Source organism: Antechinus flavipes, chromosome 4 (genome assembly GCF_016432865.1).
Source record: "Antechinus flavipes isolate AdamAnt ecotype Samford, QLD, Australia chromosome 4, AdamAnt_v2, whole genome shotgun sequence".
Lineage (NCBI taxonomy): Eukaryota > Metazoa > Chordata > Mammalia > Dasyuromorphia > Dasyuridae > Antechinus > Antechinus flavipes.
In genome coordinates, this window is record NC_067401.1 from 55661668 (window position 1) to 55679816 (window position 18149).

The 18149-nt window shown below is 32.6% G+C and overlaps 1 protein-coding gene across 1 annotated transcript in view; it reads left to right on the plus strand.

Moving 5' to 3' along the window:
- Positions 1–2333: 2333 nt before the first annotated feature.
- The window catches only part of AKNAD1 (AKNA domain containing 1), a 46592-nt gene continuing 30776 nt past the window's right edge, over positions 2334–18149 (plus strand). The window contains exons 1-6 of the mRNA XM_051993176.1: positions 2334–3421; positions 6303–6348; positions 6495–6631; positions 6733–6792; positions 12736–12863; positions 16701–16848. Of these exons, the coding sequence (XP_051849136.1) occupies positions 2450–3421; positions 6303–6348; positions 6495–6631; positions 6733–6792; positions 12736–12863; positions 16701–16848 (1491 nt within the window). The 5' untranslated portion in view covers positions 2334–2449. The remainder of the gene's footprint in view (positions 3422–6302; positions 6349–6494; positions 6632–6732; positions 6793–12735; positions 12864–16700; positions 16849–18149) is intronic.

Sequence of the window (18149 nt, forward strand, 5' to 3'; positions counted from 1 at the left end):
GATTTAGTTTTACAATCATATATGGTATTTGAAAAGAGAATTTTAATGTAGGTCTCATCTTTTTTTCATCAAGCTACTTATGTTTTCCTCCTGTTCCCAAATAGAGGCATCTGTACTTTCACTGTTGTCCTTTGAATATTTTGACTGTGGAACTTTTGGTAAGGACAAAATAAAGCAATTCTGTGTGGGAGGACTGCTAGCCCTGGCCTAGCATTGAGTTGAAATTTACTTTGTTTGGGTCTCCTAAAACCTAGAGAAAATTTGATTTTTTTTTTTTTTTTGGTCATTTAGCCTTTAGTTATAATCATATAATCTTCAGTTCAGTAGAGTCAGTTAGTTTCTGACTCTACTTATCTAGATGGGCTTCATTTTAAAGTCAATTATATTCCTGAGAAGTTATAAATCAAAGTTTTATAAGCAAAATAATTTGAAAATGTGCCAAGGGAGCTTCCCATTTAAAGAAAACCTGTGGTTTGTTTAGTCCTTCTGAAAAACAAAGCATCTTAAAAAAAATAAAGCAACGAATAACTCTCTAATTTATCTGCTTTTTAAATTTGTTTTTTGTATGTTGGGTTTTCTTATATACCAAGTAACATTTGCATTAATATCTGCCTGGAGCACATTTGGTCAATTTTAATTCATATTTAGTTTGTTTTTCTTCATTAGAGAGTTTTTTTTTTAGTTATCGCCTTTAACAGATCATTCAAATATTCAAATTCTCTTAGAGAATTCTAGAGATAAGAGGATATAAGAGCTTATCTAGCTCAACCCTATAATTGTAGAGATGAGGACAGTAAGACACAAGAAAGTTGCCTGAGTTCCACAAGTCCCTTGATTGATTGTGTCAGAACTGATTTTCAGAACCACCTGGCTCTTCCACCAGATAAACCAAGATTATAATTGGATTTTGGTGGATTTTGGAACTGGAAGGGACAAACAAAAAGGAAGTTTTTCAAAATTTTCAATATCGAAGATAGATATAGACCAAGGGGAGTGGATTGGGGTGGGAGGAGTGCTTCAACAATAGATTTATTTTGCAAACATTAAGTACCCATTAAGTTCAAGATACTGTTAAGTCCTGGGTAGGTACAAAGACAAAAATGAAACACATGAAAGTCACATGTCTTATGCTTTAGCGGAGGAATACACTCGTGTGTGTGTGTGTGTGTGTGTATACGTACTAGCCATTGAATGGCAAGAGAATTAGGGAAGGCTTTTTAGAAGGAATGGCTTCTAAACTGATGGCCTAGAAAAGATGACAAGGATTTTGAAAGACATAGATAGAGGGGTATGTGACAAGTAGATGGGATGGCTTGTGCAAATGTGCAGAGGGAGGAGATGGCATGTTTCATTCAGGAAACAGATGAGCAGTATATATGAGGAGCCATCAGATCATGAGCAGGGGAATAATGTGAAATAACTTTGAAAAGTTGAAGGTAGATTGTGGAAATTCAAGAATTTCAGGCATAGAAACTTCTTTGTATTTGAAAGGCAATTAAAGATATTTGAGCAGGGGAATAACACTGTCAGCTCTGTGCTTTAGAGCGACAGGTGCAGATGCTGTTTCAGCACATTCAGTACAGTAAGGATGACATTTTGGTCATAATTCTGTCCTGTTCTGGGCCCTCCTTATTCAGGGTGTAACAGGAGGAAACTATAGCCAAAGAGAGTCAAGGACTGAGACATGGACTCCAGTAGTGATTTGTAACTGAAATAAAAAGGGTCATATGACTTAAGTGGGGAAGGAAAATAAATGAGGATCAATTAAATTTAAACTTATTTACATTTGTTAAAATGCAAACAATTGTTTCATAATCTTTTTTAAAAAATTGTTTTGTTTATATTTGAAGATGAGTTTTTAAAATGCTTTGGGAAGCCATACTCTCAGAGAGTGTTTTCTTAAAATATGATGGCAAATATTTATAATTTTTTCGCTCTTCAGTTAGAGGTAAGTGCCAGTCAAGATTCAAGGAAAGAAAATAAAACTGGGGTTTGGGGGTGGAGCAGAGAGAGCATTCTTATCTTTCTCATTCCATATTCATTTTATATATTTGATTGAGAGGTTAATATGGTACTGATAATAGATTAGTCTTTGTTAAACTAATTGCCTCTCCAATGGCAAATGCACTTCTCTTTAAACAGATCCATTATTATTTTTAAAAACGTGTATTACTTTTATTTTTAAAATTATCGCTATTATTATTTATTACTTTTTATTTATTATTACTTTTGTTTTGACCTTGTTTGCAAAGATGTGCCTGGGATAGTTAGATATTACTGCATTCTGATGAATTTTAACTGTGAAGTTGTTTTTTCATGTCTCACAGAATAAGATTTATACAATAAATTAAAGTATTCTATGAAAAGGATCAATGAAAATTGGAGGAAATCTAATTGCCATTAATCAAGACAGCAGGCAGTACAGAGCAAAAGAACAAATTGAACACTCATGGATGATTTGGATTTATCTGGAGATACAACTGATAAGGAGCAAGAGGATTTGCCTTATGATGGGGACCTGATTGAGAATATTGAGTTGCTCCATCCCCACACTGAGATTTTTCCTTCAATAAAAGATATGTCTGAAGCTTTCCAACAGTCAGTCTTTTCAAATGCAGAAATGCCTCAAATAGACATTCTAAGATGTGCAAATGACACTTTCCTTGAAACTTCTGTAACTAAAAAGCACAGTGAAGAACACTACACTAGATATTTTGACATTCCAACTAATAATGAGGAGCCTTCAAACTCAAAAATTTCTGATATTTTACTTCACCATCTGTCCAAAAAAGGGTTCTCAAATGCCATCCAGCCTGTTGATTGTAAAACTTGCCCTGAGGTATCAATTGAAACTTTTGATGAAACCATTTTTAAAAGCCTTATTCTTCATTGTAGTGCGAGTTCTTTATCAAGAGAAATAAACACAGATCTCTCTGACCAGCTTCTCCATAAAAGAAATGCTTTTTGTAATCAGTCCAGTCAGAGACAACTCACTGAGAAGGAAAAAATATTTCATTTTGATTTTGAAGAGCCAGTTATTCCTGAAGATTGCTTTCTAGGAGATCCGTATTTAATAACTGAAAACAGAAGCCCAAGTTATCTACAAACAATGTACAGTGGGCAGACAGCCCAGAAATATTTGTTTGAAAGAATAAGCTCTGACAGTAGACTTAACTATGGCCAAGATCAAGTTCATGATCCTCTTCCTGATTTCTCTCAAGTCACTCCCCAAATCAGAATATCTAAACCTAATAGCCATCATAGATTGGCAACTGTTGTTCAACAGACCAATTCCTCTCCTAACTTGAATGAGAAATCAGCTGTGGTGCAAGGTGATTTAGAAAGCATGGCTATGAATTTTCTTGTCAGAAAGCCTCAAGAGAATAAAGAAGAAACTATTGAGCTAACACAATACTTACAGGTAAATGAAATATGATTCCAGGAGGTATTGCAATTGAAGCTTTTCACCAGTATGACTGGATCTAGTGGGAAGGCCCTAGATGGGACAGTGAGGAGATCCTCAGGCAAAGTCTGACATTGGGTACAGCCTCAAACTGGAGACTTCACCTTTCTGGGCCTCAGTCTGTTCCTTTGCAGGTTGAAGGGGTTGGATTAAATAGTGGCTTGGGATGTTTTTGACTATTAGATGTTTTCTGAAAATCTGTTCCACCTCAATGGTTCTTTTCTACTTTGAAAAGCTCTCATTGGTGAGGAATGTCACTGTGATGCCAGTTAGCTGAGCTACAATAGCAAGATCACTAGATGTACAATCAGAAGACCCAAGTTCAAAATCTGCTTGTTACCTGTGTGATTTTGAGCAACCATTTCCTCTCTTTTTCGGCTTCCATTTTCTCATCTGTAAAATGCGAGAGTTGGGCTAGATAATCTCTAATATTTTTTTGACTGGAAATTTTCTAATCACCTTGGCTCATATTACAGAATAATGTATCTAGCCCAACATTTCTTGGCATATAACTTCTATCAATATTAATGGAAACATTTTTTTGCATTAAGTTCTGAATAATTTGGTCCAGATCTACAATATTTCTTTGCACATATAAAGTAACTGTGTTAGCAGACTAAACTTTGAATACAATATTTTAAAATGTTATTTAATGTCATTTTCTTCCTTCCCCTCACACAATTCTTGTAAATAAAAGTCAATGACTAACCATGTTGAGGGCCGGAATCTCGTTGACCATTTAAAGTTCAATACTAAGGTAAACATATTGCATATATAATTACAAGAGATAGATTTATTTGCTAGTAGACCTATATGATTTCTCTTTTTAAACTCTCATTGTAATGCTTACTTGGCTCAATAATTCCATATGTCTGATTGCCCTGTTTCTGAAAAGTAAATACAACACTATTGTTCAGAGATGATCAGGGAAGAAAACTCTCTCCACACTTGATCTCTATTCCAAAATTCTCTGCTTCAGCCAAGCTCATGACTGAGTTTGAGAAGAAAACCAACTATTCCAGCAGATGAAATGTTACCAATTCTGATGCTTCTCTAAGCGCTTCTGGGAGTTGGGTACCATGTCAAATAACATGATATATATACTCAAGAAAACATCTGCAGGACATCAGGACTCTGATCAATGCAAAAACCAGCCTTGACTTTGTTGTTTGAGTCATAAGTTAATAATATGATTGACTCATTGGTTTTTCTGCCAGAAATGAAATAAGCAATAAGCTTGTTTTAGATAATAAGATTAACACTGATAACATCATCGATTTAGACCCATAAAAAATCTTAGAAGGCCTCTAATAGAGCAGGTATGAGTATTCAATTGTCTTCTATTAAGACAAACATTCAAAAGATCCAAAAAATATATAAAAACAATGCCACTCTTCTCAATAAATTTTGTTTTCTTTTTGGAAAATAAGGTTTTTCTCCATAAAACTGTTATTTATGTCAACATGTAATAGATCTGTGGGATAAAGGAGAGAATAGTTTTTGACACCAAAATTCTGACCCTGCACCTAGAAGGATAGTGGGGACTTCTTGCAGAAATAGAGAAGTTCAAAAGAGGGGTGGACTTGGAGAGGATGTCATAGGTTTTCAAAGTGGATCATAACTCATCCAGGCCTGCTTAACCTTGTAGTACTTATTCTGTTGCATTAAAAACAGAAAATTGGTGGTGGGACTCTTACCCTTCACTAAGCACAAAATCTAATATCTGAAGGGTCACCTCTTGCAGTCACAAGATGGTATGGCAAATGGTTATAGTGGATAGGGTTTTTCCCAGTGGTACCTGATTTTCATACCTAGTGTTGTGGATGCCCATTAGAACATTAAGTTATAAGTGCCCTGAGCGGAATTCAGTTCAGAAGTGAGGAGGTTGGGAATTTAAATAGTAGAAAGAGGAAACAGAGTTGGAAGAGTCTTGGAGGTTAAGGTAAAGGAGGTTGTTTTGGAGTCAAATCTCATGAATGACCAACATTTGAGAGGTTGAGATATAATCCATCTGCTCAGCCTATGGTTGATTCTATACACTTAGAAATTATGCCAGGACCCTTGAGATTGTTTGACTCTTGTTTCGTAAACCACTGATTTAGAGGATCAGTTGGAGAAAAAATTCAAGAGATATTTTAGTAAAATAATTTAGAAAAATATGCATTTAAAAATTGCTAAAAGAAAGGAATAGAAAAAAAGAATAAATTCTAAGAGTAAAAAAGAGAAACAAACAGGAAATTCAGTAAAGATACTCTGAGGTTCTTGAACTCACCGGAATTGAATAGTAACTGATTTCATAGTTTTTAATTAATATGAAATGTTATATATTATGTTTAGTTAAAAGGACAAACTATTGGAGCTAAATTATCCTCATTTTCTTTTTTAAAATAGCTCTTAGTTTTGTTTATTTAATAATTCTTTTTTTGTTTTATGAATCTCTTCTTGGATTTTCAGAAATTTTTAGAATTTCTATTTTGTATTTGTTGTATTTTTTTGAATATGATGGTTTTTTAAAGACCATGAATTAAATCCAATCCATGCTGAACATGGAGTCAGAGTTCTTGAATTTAAATCCTGGCTCTGTCATTTAACAATATTTTGATTTTGGGTCAGTCATTTTACTCTGGACCTGTTTCTTCATCTCTAACATAAGGGTGTTGTAAAATTCCAAGATCTCTTCCAACTTTAGTTCCATAGACAGATGGATATCCCATATCTTTAACATCTAACTGAATTTTCATTTAGATTCCTCTTGTGTTAAAATACTTTCCCTACGCCTCTGATGGCTTTCTCCTTGATTGTTTTGCACCAAAAATATTCTTTTCCTCTAATTGTACAGGCAAATGGAGAACCTCTTCTGGATATTTCAGAAAGAACCTTTTCAGGTAGACGATTTAAAATTTCTTTTAGATATAATTTTTTTCATAGTATTCCCAATGTCTGTAACTGTAACTATAGATTTCTTTTCACATGTCATTCTGACATGGGCAATAATTGTAAATAATGGCTGATGTCTGCTTTTATTATATAGGATTAGCATCTGAGACAAATGTCTTAAAATTATCATCAACTACTAAAGAACAGCTGCCTTCAAGCCCCTCACAATTACTTACAAAGGCAGAAATGTGTCAGGAGCTATCGGAACAGACTAAGAACTTGAAAACTAAAGTAATGTTTGAAAACTCTTCATAATCCTGATTGCTGATAGAATAATAGGAATATCTATGTGGAAAATATGATACTTACAATAATGTGTTTTTTTGTCATAGGTAGAAGAATTTTCTAAAAGAATAAGCCAAGATTTTACTCCTTTAGAAGATAATAAACAGGTAATAATTTGAAATCTCCATCTATTGTCTTTATGACTTCAACTCCCAACTAAAAACCTGTCTTCTACATGAAGACTTTTCTAATCTCTCTTAATTCTAGAGCCTTTCCTTCTCTTAATTATTTCGATAGTTATCCTAAATGTGTGTATATATATATAGATATAGATATATAGATATCTATATATCTATATATCTATATCTATATCTATATATATATCTTGCTTATTTCTTCATTAGATTGTTAGCTTCTTATGGGCAGAGATTTTTTGTTTTTGCTCTTTATGTACTTCTAGAATTTAGGCAAGGCCTGACACATAGTAGATGCTCAATAAATGCTTTTTGACTGACTAATACAATTTTTAAAAACCAATTCATTAAGGAAGTCAATCCAATTTAACAAGTTTTAAAGCACCTACCATGTGCAAACATAGTGCTATGTACTAGAAATGCAAAGATGAAAATGAAGAGTCTACTTTCAAAGAGCTTATATTTTACTGGAATGAGACAATACACACACAAATCAACATATACAAGGAAAACAGAAGAAGCAAAGAGAATAGCTGGAGGGATAACTCTCTGATTCATATGGAAAACTCACCAGTAACTGGATCTTCGGGGTTTATGAAAATTAACATAGTATCTCCAGTTATATTCTAATTATTAGGCCCTTTTTGGGAAACTTCATTAATATGGTTAACTGATGCTTTTGGGAGAAAGATGGGTTGCTGGCCTACTAAAATCCTTAGTCTGGCATTCAAGGTCTGATTTTTTCTACAATATGATACCAAACTCATATTTCTAACTTTATTATGTACCATTAATTTGACACACACTAAATGTCAACAAAATAAAATTACAAATTGATTCAAATCAACAATTATCTCGTATGGGTCAGGCATGATGTAATTTTGCTAAAGTACAGTTTAATAGTTTGGGGGAATAGTTCAAAATTACTCTCCAGGATAGTGGATGAGTTCATCAACAATGCACTAGAGAACTATTTTCCTATATTTTAAAATTTTGTTCATATGTGTATATCTTGACCTAAGTATTTTATACTGTTTGTGGTTATTTCAAATGGAATTTCTCTTTATATTCCTTCCTTCCTACCAACTTTTGTTGATAATATACAAAAATGTTAGTAATTATTCTTTCTTTTTTTGAGGAAAAAAACTTTTATGCAGAACTTGCACAGGGCAAATGCTCACATGGTAGTCAGAAAAAATGATACAAGGACATTCTCAAAACCTCTTTTAAGGACTTTCAAATTTATTACATGACATGGGAAACACTGGCACAGGACCATCTAGTGTGCCATGCCCTCATCAGAGAAGGTGCTATTTTCTATGAACAAAAAAGAATTGAAATAGCTCAAAGGAAACTCAAGAAGCGTAGTTAGAAAATCTACCTCAAATGTTCATATGGACTATTTGTGTCTGACCTGTGGTAGAGCATTCTGAGCTTGTATTGGTCTGATTAGTCACAATCAAACACATTGTAGCTTGACTCTAACACAGTGATGTCTTTTTCGTCCTCTTTTGAGAAAGAACAATCAATTTTATATCCTTCAATTTCCCAGAAGTTCGTTTTTTTGATTAATTTTTTAGTTGACTCTTTAGGGACTTTTAAGTAAGTAAGCCATCATGTCATTTGCAAAAAGTCAGTTTTCTTTCCTCTTTACCTATGCTTAACTTCTTTAATCCTTTTTTCTTTGCCTATTGCTAAACAATAGGATAGAACAATATTGAATAGTAATGGTAATAATGGACATCTTTGTTTTTATTAAAAAGACTTCTAGCTTATCCATGTTATAAATAATGCTTGCTTTTCATTTTAGATAGATACTACTTTTAATTTTAAGGAAAGCTCCATTTATTCCTATACTCATGTGTATGTGTATATATGTAGGTTTAAATTAGGAGTAGGTGTTGTATTAAAAAAAAATTTGGAGGTATTGAAATATTTGTGATTTTTGCTGATGTTATTAATCTGGTCAATTTTGCTTAAGTTTCATCATACTGAATTAGCCCTCAATTCCTGGTATAAATCCATCCTGATCATGGTGTATTGTTTTTGTGGCATATTGATATCACTTTGTTAATATTTTATTTAAAGTTTTTGCAACAATATTCTTTTAGGGAATTGGTCTGTTGTTTTCTTTCTCTTTTTTTAGTATCTAGACTATTTTTGTGTTACAGAAGGAATTTGTTAGGACTGCTTCTTTACCTATTTTTTTCAAATGGTTTATGTAGTATTGGAATTAATTGTTTTTCAAATATTTGGTAAAATGTGCTTTTAAATCCATCTGGTTCAGGAGTTTTTTCCTGCTTTTGGGAGTTCATTTATGTTTTTTCAATATATTTTTTTCTAAAGTAACGTTATTTGAGCATTCTATTTCTTGTTGTTAATCTGAGCAATTTACATTTTTGTAAATGTTCATCCATTTTATTTAGATTTAGTCTTATTGGCATGTAGCTGACAAAATAGCTCCTAATAATTGCTTTTATTTCTTCTTTATTGCTCGTGAATTCGCCTTTTTAATTTTTGATACTGGTAATTTATTTCTTTTTCAAGCAAAATAGCCATTAGGTTATATTTTTATTTTTTTTTTAATCATAAAACCAGCTTCTGCTTTTCTTTATTAATTCATTTAAAAAATCCTTTCAGCTTTGTTAACCTGTTCTTTGATTTTCAAGATTTTTACTTTGGCATTTAATTGAAGGATTTAAAATTTGTTATTTTTCTAGTTTTTTTTTTTTTTTTTAGTTGTGCATCTTAATTCATTGATTGTAGAGAGCTGAAACTATTGAGTCAATGCACTGATGTCAGGATTGCCAAGCACTTGAGGCTAACTACCGATTAGACAATACTCTGTGGACATATGCTTGGAAAATGGTCCTTTCCACTATCCGTGCTGGCTCAATGATTGGTGTATACAGAAGACTGTAGGAAAGACTAGGAGGGTGGAGTAAGACTAGCCAGAGTCACTTTGGCCGTAGATGAGGGAGAAGGCAGTTGTGGAGATTCTGCTTCCATCCTGTTCAATCCTATGTCTAAAGACCAAGAATAAAGACTAAGGACTTTTGCTTATCCTGACTCCAGCTGATTCTGAGGTATCCTGGGAGCTAGCCCAGTCATCACAATTGATCTGCTTTTTATTGCTTTTATGGATGTAAACATTTAGAGATACAGCTTTTCCCCCACAGTATCTCTTTGGCTATATCCAACAAATTTTACATTGTTGTCATTATCTTTAATGAAATTATTTCAATGATGTGTTCTTTGACTCATTCTATAGAATTACGTTTAGTTTCCAATTAATTTTTAATCGATGCTTCAAAAGCCCATTGTTCATTGTAGTTTCTATTACATTATGGTCAAAAAAGATGTATTTATAATTTCTGTTTTTCTCACTATTTGTAAAGTTTTTATGTCCTTATGGTCTTTTATTTAGTGAAGGTACTATGTATATATGACAATACTGTGCACAAATAATTATACTGTTTTTTATTCCCATTCAACATTCTGCAGAAGGCTGTCATATTTACTTTCTCTAACATCTTATTCATCTCTTTAATTTCTTTCTTGTTTATTTAATGATTAAATTTATCTAGGCGTAAGAGGGATAAACTGAAATCCCCCAATATTATATTTTCACTATTTCCTTCTGTAACTCTTTTAAATTTTGCTTTAAAAATTCACATGTTGGGGCAGCTAGATGGGGCAGTGAATAGAGTACCAGCCCTGAAGTCAGGAGGACCTGTGTTTAAATCTGACCTCAGACACTTAACACTTCCTAGCTGTATGACTCTAGACAAGTCACTTAACCCCAATTGCCTCAGGGAAAAAAAAGAATTCACATGTTATGTCATTTGGTATATTTTTGCTCAGAATTAATATTTCATGGCAGGAAATGTCAAATTTGTGGCTTGTGGGCTACAAGCAGCCTTTTGAAACTCTCTAATGTGACCCAAGCCAAATGATAATGTAATTAGAAAATGCTGACAAAATTAAATGTAATACCATGTAGATAGTGTTAATTTGTAATTTGGTAAGCCATTATGTTTAACTCAGGGATCTAGTTCTATATGATTCTTACTGTACTGATATATGGTGCCTTTTAGCAAAGTGTAGTTTCCCTGTTTATCTCTTTTAATTAGATCTGTTTTTACTTTTGAGATTATGATTGCTGTCCTGCCTTTTTTTTACTTTAGTCAAAACACAATAGAATCTGCTCCAGCTTGTTATTTTAAGTTTGTGTGTATTCTTTCATTTTAAGTATGTTTCTTATAAACAACATATTATTGGAATTAGTTTTCTAATCCATTTCTACTGTCTTCCATTTTATGGGTGAGTTCATTCTATTAATATTCACAGCTATTATTGCTAACTATGTATTTTTCCTCATTCTATTCTATTATACTTTTCCTTCTTTTTTGCCATTTCCTCCTCAAGAATATTTTGCTTCTGACCACTGCTTCCCTTAATCTTCTTTCCCTCTTGTTTCCCCACCCTTTCTTTAACCCCTTTCCCTCCAACTTCCCTATTGGGTAAGATGAATTTCTGTGCCCAATAATGTGTATATGTAAGAAAATTTTCTCCATGTTTTCTCTCGTTTCTTCCTTCTCCCAGAGCATTCTTGTTCCCCATCTATTCATTCTTTTTTTGAGGTCACTGAAACACAATAAAATCATAGCCAGATTTTTCTGTCCATTTACATTCCTTCTAAGACCTCTGATGATGATCATGTTTTTCCTCACCTTACTAAAGTTTAAACTCAAAGAATGAAACTATATAGCATTAATCTTTATATCCATAATATTTTAAATTTTTATTCAATTGAAATACAAAATATTGTACATCATCAGTTCTCATAGTTTTGGTCTTTAAGTCTAAATGGTTGCACTCCTTTGGACTTCTTCATCATGCCTCAAAGAATCTTAACATCCAGCAAGATCTCATTGTTCTTGGTTCTCAAATGTTGTAAGTACTCTCTGCTCCTGGAATCCCTCTAAAAAGGGGGTAAGTAGAGAAGTTCTCCAAAAGCCTCTATTTGAGGAGGGAATCAGAGCCAGCAATCTCTTAATTTCCTGCTCAGCTGCACTTCTTTTGGACTACTTCATCATGCCTTCAAGCTGAGTACCTTCCCTTTTATTCTTAAACTCCTTCCCCACCAATTTTCATCTTTTGTATGTTGTCTTCTCCAAAAGTGTGTAAACTCCTTGAGCTCAGGGATTCTCTTTCCTTTTGATATCTGTATTTCCAGTACTTTGCATAACCTAGCATGTAGTAAGCCTTAATAAGTGTCAATTGGTTGACTGGTCTCAAGATCCTTTTCAAACACAAAGAATTAATGATGAAGCATACTATTCACCTCCAGAGAAAGAACTGATATTTTAATAATACATAGTGAAGCATGCTATTTTTCACTTTTTAAAATTTTTTATTTTTGATTGCGTCTTCTTGTACAAAATGACTAATATGGAAATGTCTTACATTATTGTACATGTATATGTGCAACTGTCTGATTGCTTATTATCTCAGGGAAGGGGGAGTCAAGAAAAGGAAGGAGAGAGAGATAGAATTTAGAACTCAAAACAAAATAAAAATGTTAAAAAAAAACAAGAGGATGAAAATGAAAGACTCTTTTTCACTATTAAAAATTACTGAGGACCTCTTCCCTCAAAGAATGTTTATTTATGATGGCAAATATCTGTTGGATTTACTGTATTAGAAATGAAAACATCTTAGTATTATTATGAAAATAATTTTGACCTCATGTCAAAAGGGTCCCTGAAGCACACTATGAGAACTGCTACTGTAGAGCTTGCTGTTATTTTGAATTTTTGAACCTTAGGCCATTTGAGCTTTGAAGAATGGGAAAATAGAAAAACAAGAATGAGTAAAAATTTAAATTCATGTGATTGGTCTTAATTACTACAGGTACTGGAGGAATTGCAGTGTTACCTTGATATATTGGAGGAGAATTATTTGTCCACTAAAGAGAAGCATCAAGTTTTACAGAAGTACCATAATGATTCTACAGCAGTTGAAGAGTTTGATCCAGAAAGGTTAGATTTATTTAGAGGAAATGGATTCCACTGGATTACAGCATATCTCTTGACCTAATTTTTGGTCACTCCTCTGGTTTGGGATCAGAAAAATCTATCCTACCTGTAATTTTGGAAAACCTTCTCTGATTAAGTTATACTCCTATGAATGGTGTATATATAATAAAAGAAAGCCTATAAAAGAAGTAATACTTCTTGCCATCTTTTAGTCTCTGCTTTACCTCATTTTGCAATATTTCATGACATTTAATTCTGAGTTAAACATAAGGAATAATACCTCATGTCTTTTACTGGGGGGGGTTAGAGGAAAGGATAAAAACTTCAGTATTCTCCTCATTTTTGAATAATTGCAAAATCAGATTTTGGAGAATCTCTGCATCCTTCTCTTTTCTTACTTTCCTTTCCTTTTTCTTTTATATCATATATTACTTTTTCTTTTTTCTTACTCTTCTTTTGGTCTCTTTTCTCCCCTTTTTTGTTCTCATCCACAACAAAGTCAAAAAGGAAGGGAAACCAATCTGCCTAAAAGTTGGGCAAGTAGTAAATTTAAAAACTTCAGGCCAAATAACTTTTTGGGAGTTTCAGCTGGCTTGAAAGACTTTGGCTTAAATGCATATTGAATGTGAAACTGGCACTATCTACTATGCAATATACTTCCACCAACATACAAAGAGAAACATGGGTTAGAACTAGAAGCTACAATTATATCCTAGGAATTTCCTGGTATATTCTAAAAGAAGTCATTCAGTAAGTTAAATTCTGCATTCAACACTTGCATTAATAATTATTTTTAACCCAAAACTTCTTGGATATAAAAATAATTTCATTCTTAAAATTTAAGTACTAGCATCCCTAGGTATTTTCTTTTCTGGAGGTGCAATTTTAAGACATAAAAATCAGTAAAACTTTGAATTCTATGCCACTACTAGCTGACTAAAAAGCAAGGGATTATATCTTGGCATAGATTGTTTCTTGGTTGCTTTTTAAATTGAAAACAAAACAAAACAAAAAACCCTAAAGCATATGTTCACAGCAATAATTAAATATCATTGAACAATCTATTTCTCTATGAATTCTCTGTGAATCTATTGCTCTAAGCAAAAAACTCTTAGCAGAAGAAAAGACTACAGATAATATAATGCCTTATTTATAACCTACTTATAACTAACCACATTCAGCACCAACATAAATCACAGGGTTTCCAGTGCAATTACAGCCCATGTACAAAAGAAGCTTTTACCAAAAAGAGGAGAGAGAGAGAGAGAGAGAGAGAGAGAGAGAGAGAGAGAGAGAGAGAGAGAGAGAGAGAAAGAGAGAGAGAGAGAGAGAGAGCTCCCTAAATGGCTAAGCTAATGGTATGGCCCTTCAAGGAGAGTCCTGAACACAGTCTCCTTATATTCTTCCTCTGAAGCTGCTTTCACTAAGAAGTGGCCAATAGGAGAACAGAAGGCTTTTAGTTTTGCAAAATTCCATCAGCCTGTGGGTAGGGGAAGTCGGAGTATACTCAAAGAATTGGGTCCATATCCTCCTCCTTCTAAAGATCAATTTGTATTTGTCCCATATGTTTATATACATTTTCCATCTGTAATCACATTCTCTCTCACATTTTTCTAGCATTTTATAGTTACCTAAGCATTTTCTAGTGCGTCTGAGCCTGTCAATAGTCCTTTAAGGAGGTAGTAAATAAGTATTTATTAGGCACCAACTATGTGCTAGGCTAAGTGCTGGGAATTCAAAGAAACATTAAAGAGGGTCCCTACTCTCTTATTTTTAGAGCCTGGTGGGGTGAGTGATTGTTTTCTCTTATCTGTTTCCACTAATCAATGCAAATGAAGAAATCAAAGATAACTCTGACTCAAATGTACATATTCTAGTAAAGTTTACTAAAAGATATTTGGAATTACAAATTACCATGGATGATGAGGCTATTTCAGTGTGTAAAGGGATACTTCTCTGAACCAGGGAGTACCCTCATCCTACATCATCTGCTAACCCAGCTATCATAAAGTATCACATGAGATCCATTTCACAGGATGTCATTAGCTAAGTTGCTTCCCAGTTTTCTTTTTATACAAAGAAAGACCTCTTTGATTTGAGTAGGGAAGGCTTAACTTTATATTTGTTCATAGCTTGAATTTCTTGACTTCGGTCTGTAGAGTCTTCAGATTTAAAGTATAATCTTTATAGAAGCAAAGGAAATAAGTGAGTCTTCACTCAGAACTTTGCTCTATATCTCACATATTGTGTCATTTATCATGAGATGGATTACTAGGCAAGTACTGGGTATATTGGAAATGCTTTCATTATAGGAAAGAGACTATTTTACAAATGAGGAAACTGAGTCTTAGAGAGGTTAAATTTTAAATGACTTATTTAAAGGCACACAATAAATAATAGAAATATTAAATCCCAGCATTTTCTGACTCCTATTAGGTATTCTTTCCTTTATTCACCATTCATATTCTATTCTCTTTTTAAAATTAATCTACCTTATTAAAGCCATTACCTCCTCCTTTCATGTAAAAGATAATAATTTTGGACTGCACAATTACATTTGATTTTTATTTATCTTGCACTTGAGAGTAGAGTTATATCTCATTCAATTTTATTTGTAATAGTTAATAACAGTAATCAAAAAGCAGAGTCCACTTATCTGTTAATAAATGATTATCCTTTATAAATCATTTAACTCTGCTTGCCTCCATTTCCTCATCTGTAATATGAACTGGAGAAGGAAATGGCAAACCACTCCAGAATCTTTGGCTAGAAAATACTAAATGAGATCACAAAGGGTCAGACATGACTAAAACTACTCAAGAATAACAATTGCTCATAAAATAGGAATGTAAATAGGAATGTAAGCAGAATTGTGAATTTGACATTAAATGTGTAATAAGTACAATACATACAGATGGATACACATATATATGTAAATATATGTATATATACATACAAATATGTATATTTACACATACATGTATATAGACATGTGTGTCTATACACACACATAGAGTCTTGACATTTGTATTTTCATAATTATTTGATGTTTGAACTAAGATTATTCATTGCTATTATTAATGTCAGTAAGAGCTAAAGTATTCTGCATCCAGAGAGAGAACTATGGAGAATGAATTTAAATCAACATATCCTATGTTCACTTTTTTCCCTTTTTCTTCTGTTTTTTCTCTGCCAACATGATTCATAAAGAAATGTGTATTTTAAAAAATTAATGTACACATATAACCAGAAAAATAAAGAAAATAACAAAAAAGAAAACAAAAAGAAAAAAGATATAAGGTGCTTCAATTTCATACTTGAGAATTGTTTAGTCTTATATTTCATGTCAGATTCTCAAGTTAATTTAATATTTTCATGTTATGGACATTTGTAATAAAAGTGCAGTTTTAAGTTAACAAATTATTCATCAAAGAATGATAGGTCTTAAGATTTAATAAAAATGATTATTCAAAGAATCTGATCTAGCTCTCTATCTTCAGTTAGATAGAATATTATTATCCCCATTTTGAAAATTAAACAATTGAGATCCAAAAAGATTAAGCAACGTATTAATTAGTAAGTGGTGGAAGCTGGAGTTAGGACTGGAGCCCTGATCTTTGTCACAGAATTACAAATAGGGCCCTAATGACAAATGGTTTAATTTGTACTTTCTTTCTACAGACATGCAACATTTGTATAAACTATGATAAAAACCTGGGTGATATTCATAAATTGCCTTTATTAATTAGTACTCAATACAGACTATAAGGTTATATCAGATTTAATTACATTATACAATATAATATAAAATAGCACAATAATGTTTGTTTTCTTGTTTAGAAAAGTTGAAGGTGAAATCTTTAAGGTTGAAATGCTCCTTGAAAATGTCAAAGAAAAAATTGATGAAAGCACATCCAGTTCTTTTTTTGCTTGTTCCTCTGATACTCTGGATTTCTTGGATTTTGCATTATGTCCACTCCCAAATGAGGTAATCCAGAGATTAATTATATAATTTGCTACTAGGGAAATTATCTTTATATGTTGTAGGATCTTAATTCATGAAATTGTTAAGAGTTAATTTTGTTTCTTTATGATGACGCCTTTGTTTTCAAATGTTCCATGAATCATTTTGCCTAAAATGAAAACATTTTGGGATCTTGGAAATTTTTAAAAATGTTTGTCATCCCAAAGTCCATGGATTGTCAAAACCATAGGATACTAGCTAAGAAACAGAATGGTAGATTACTGTATTAGGTTAAATATACATGACATAATAATCAATGACATTAATAATCTAGTATTTGATAAACTCCAAAATTCCAGATTCTGGGATAAGAACTTACTATTTTACAAAATTTTGCTACTAAGTCAGAAACTTGGCATAGATCTACATCTCACCCCCATATTAAAATAAGGTCAAAATGGATACATGATTTAGGCATATAGGCTGTGTATAAGCAAATTAGGAAAACAAGGAATAGTTTACCTATCAGATTTTTGAAAAGGAAGGCATTTGTGGCCAAAAAAGAGCTAGAGAAGATTAAAGAAATAAAAAATGGACAACTGTGATCACATTAAATTAAAAAGTTTTTTTGCACAAACAAAACCAATGCAGCCAAGATTAGAGGGGAAGCAGAAAACTGGGGAAAAATTTTTTTTACAGCCAGTGTTTCAGATAAAGGCCTCATTTCTAAAATGTCATTCTCCAGTTGATAAATGGTCAAGGGATATGAACAGTTTTCAGATGAAAAAAATCAAAATCATCTATTATCATATAAAAATGCTCTAAACCACTATTTATTAGAAAAATACAATTAAAACAGCTCTGAAGTACCACTACCCACTTCTCAGATTGGCTAAGATGACAGGAAAAGATAATGATAAATGATGAAAGGGATGTGGGAAAACTGGGAATTATGAAATGATTCAACCATTCTGGAGAACAATTTGGAACTATGCCCAAAGGGCTATAGAATTTTACATACCCTTTGATCCAGCAGTGCCACTACTGAGTCTGTATCCCTAAGAAAAATGTTTGTAATAGTTCCTTTTATGCTGAAAAAGAATTGGAAAATGAGTAATTTGAGGAATGGTTGAATAAGTTATGGTATAATAAAGTAATGTAATATTATTCTATAAAAAATGATAAACAGGCTGATTTCAGAAAGGCCTGGAAAGATTTATATGAACTGATTCTGATCAAAACAAGCAGGACCAGGAAAATATTGTACATAATAACAGCCAAATTTGTGTGATGGTCAAGTATGCCAAACTTGTTTTTTTTTTCAG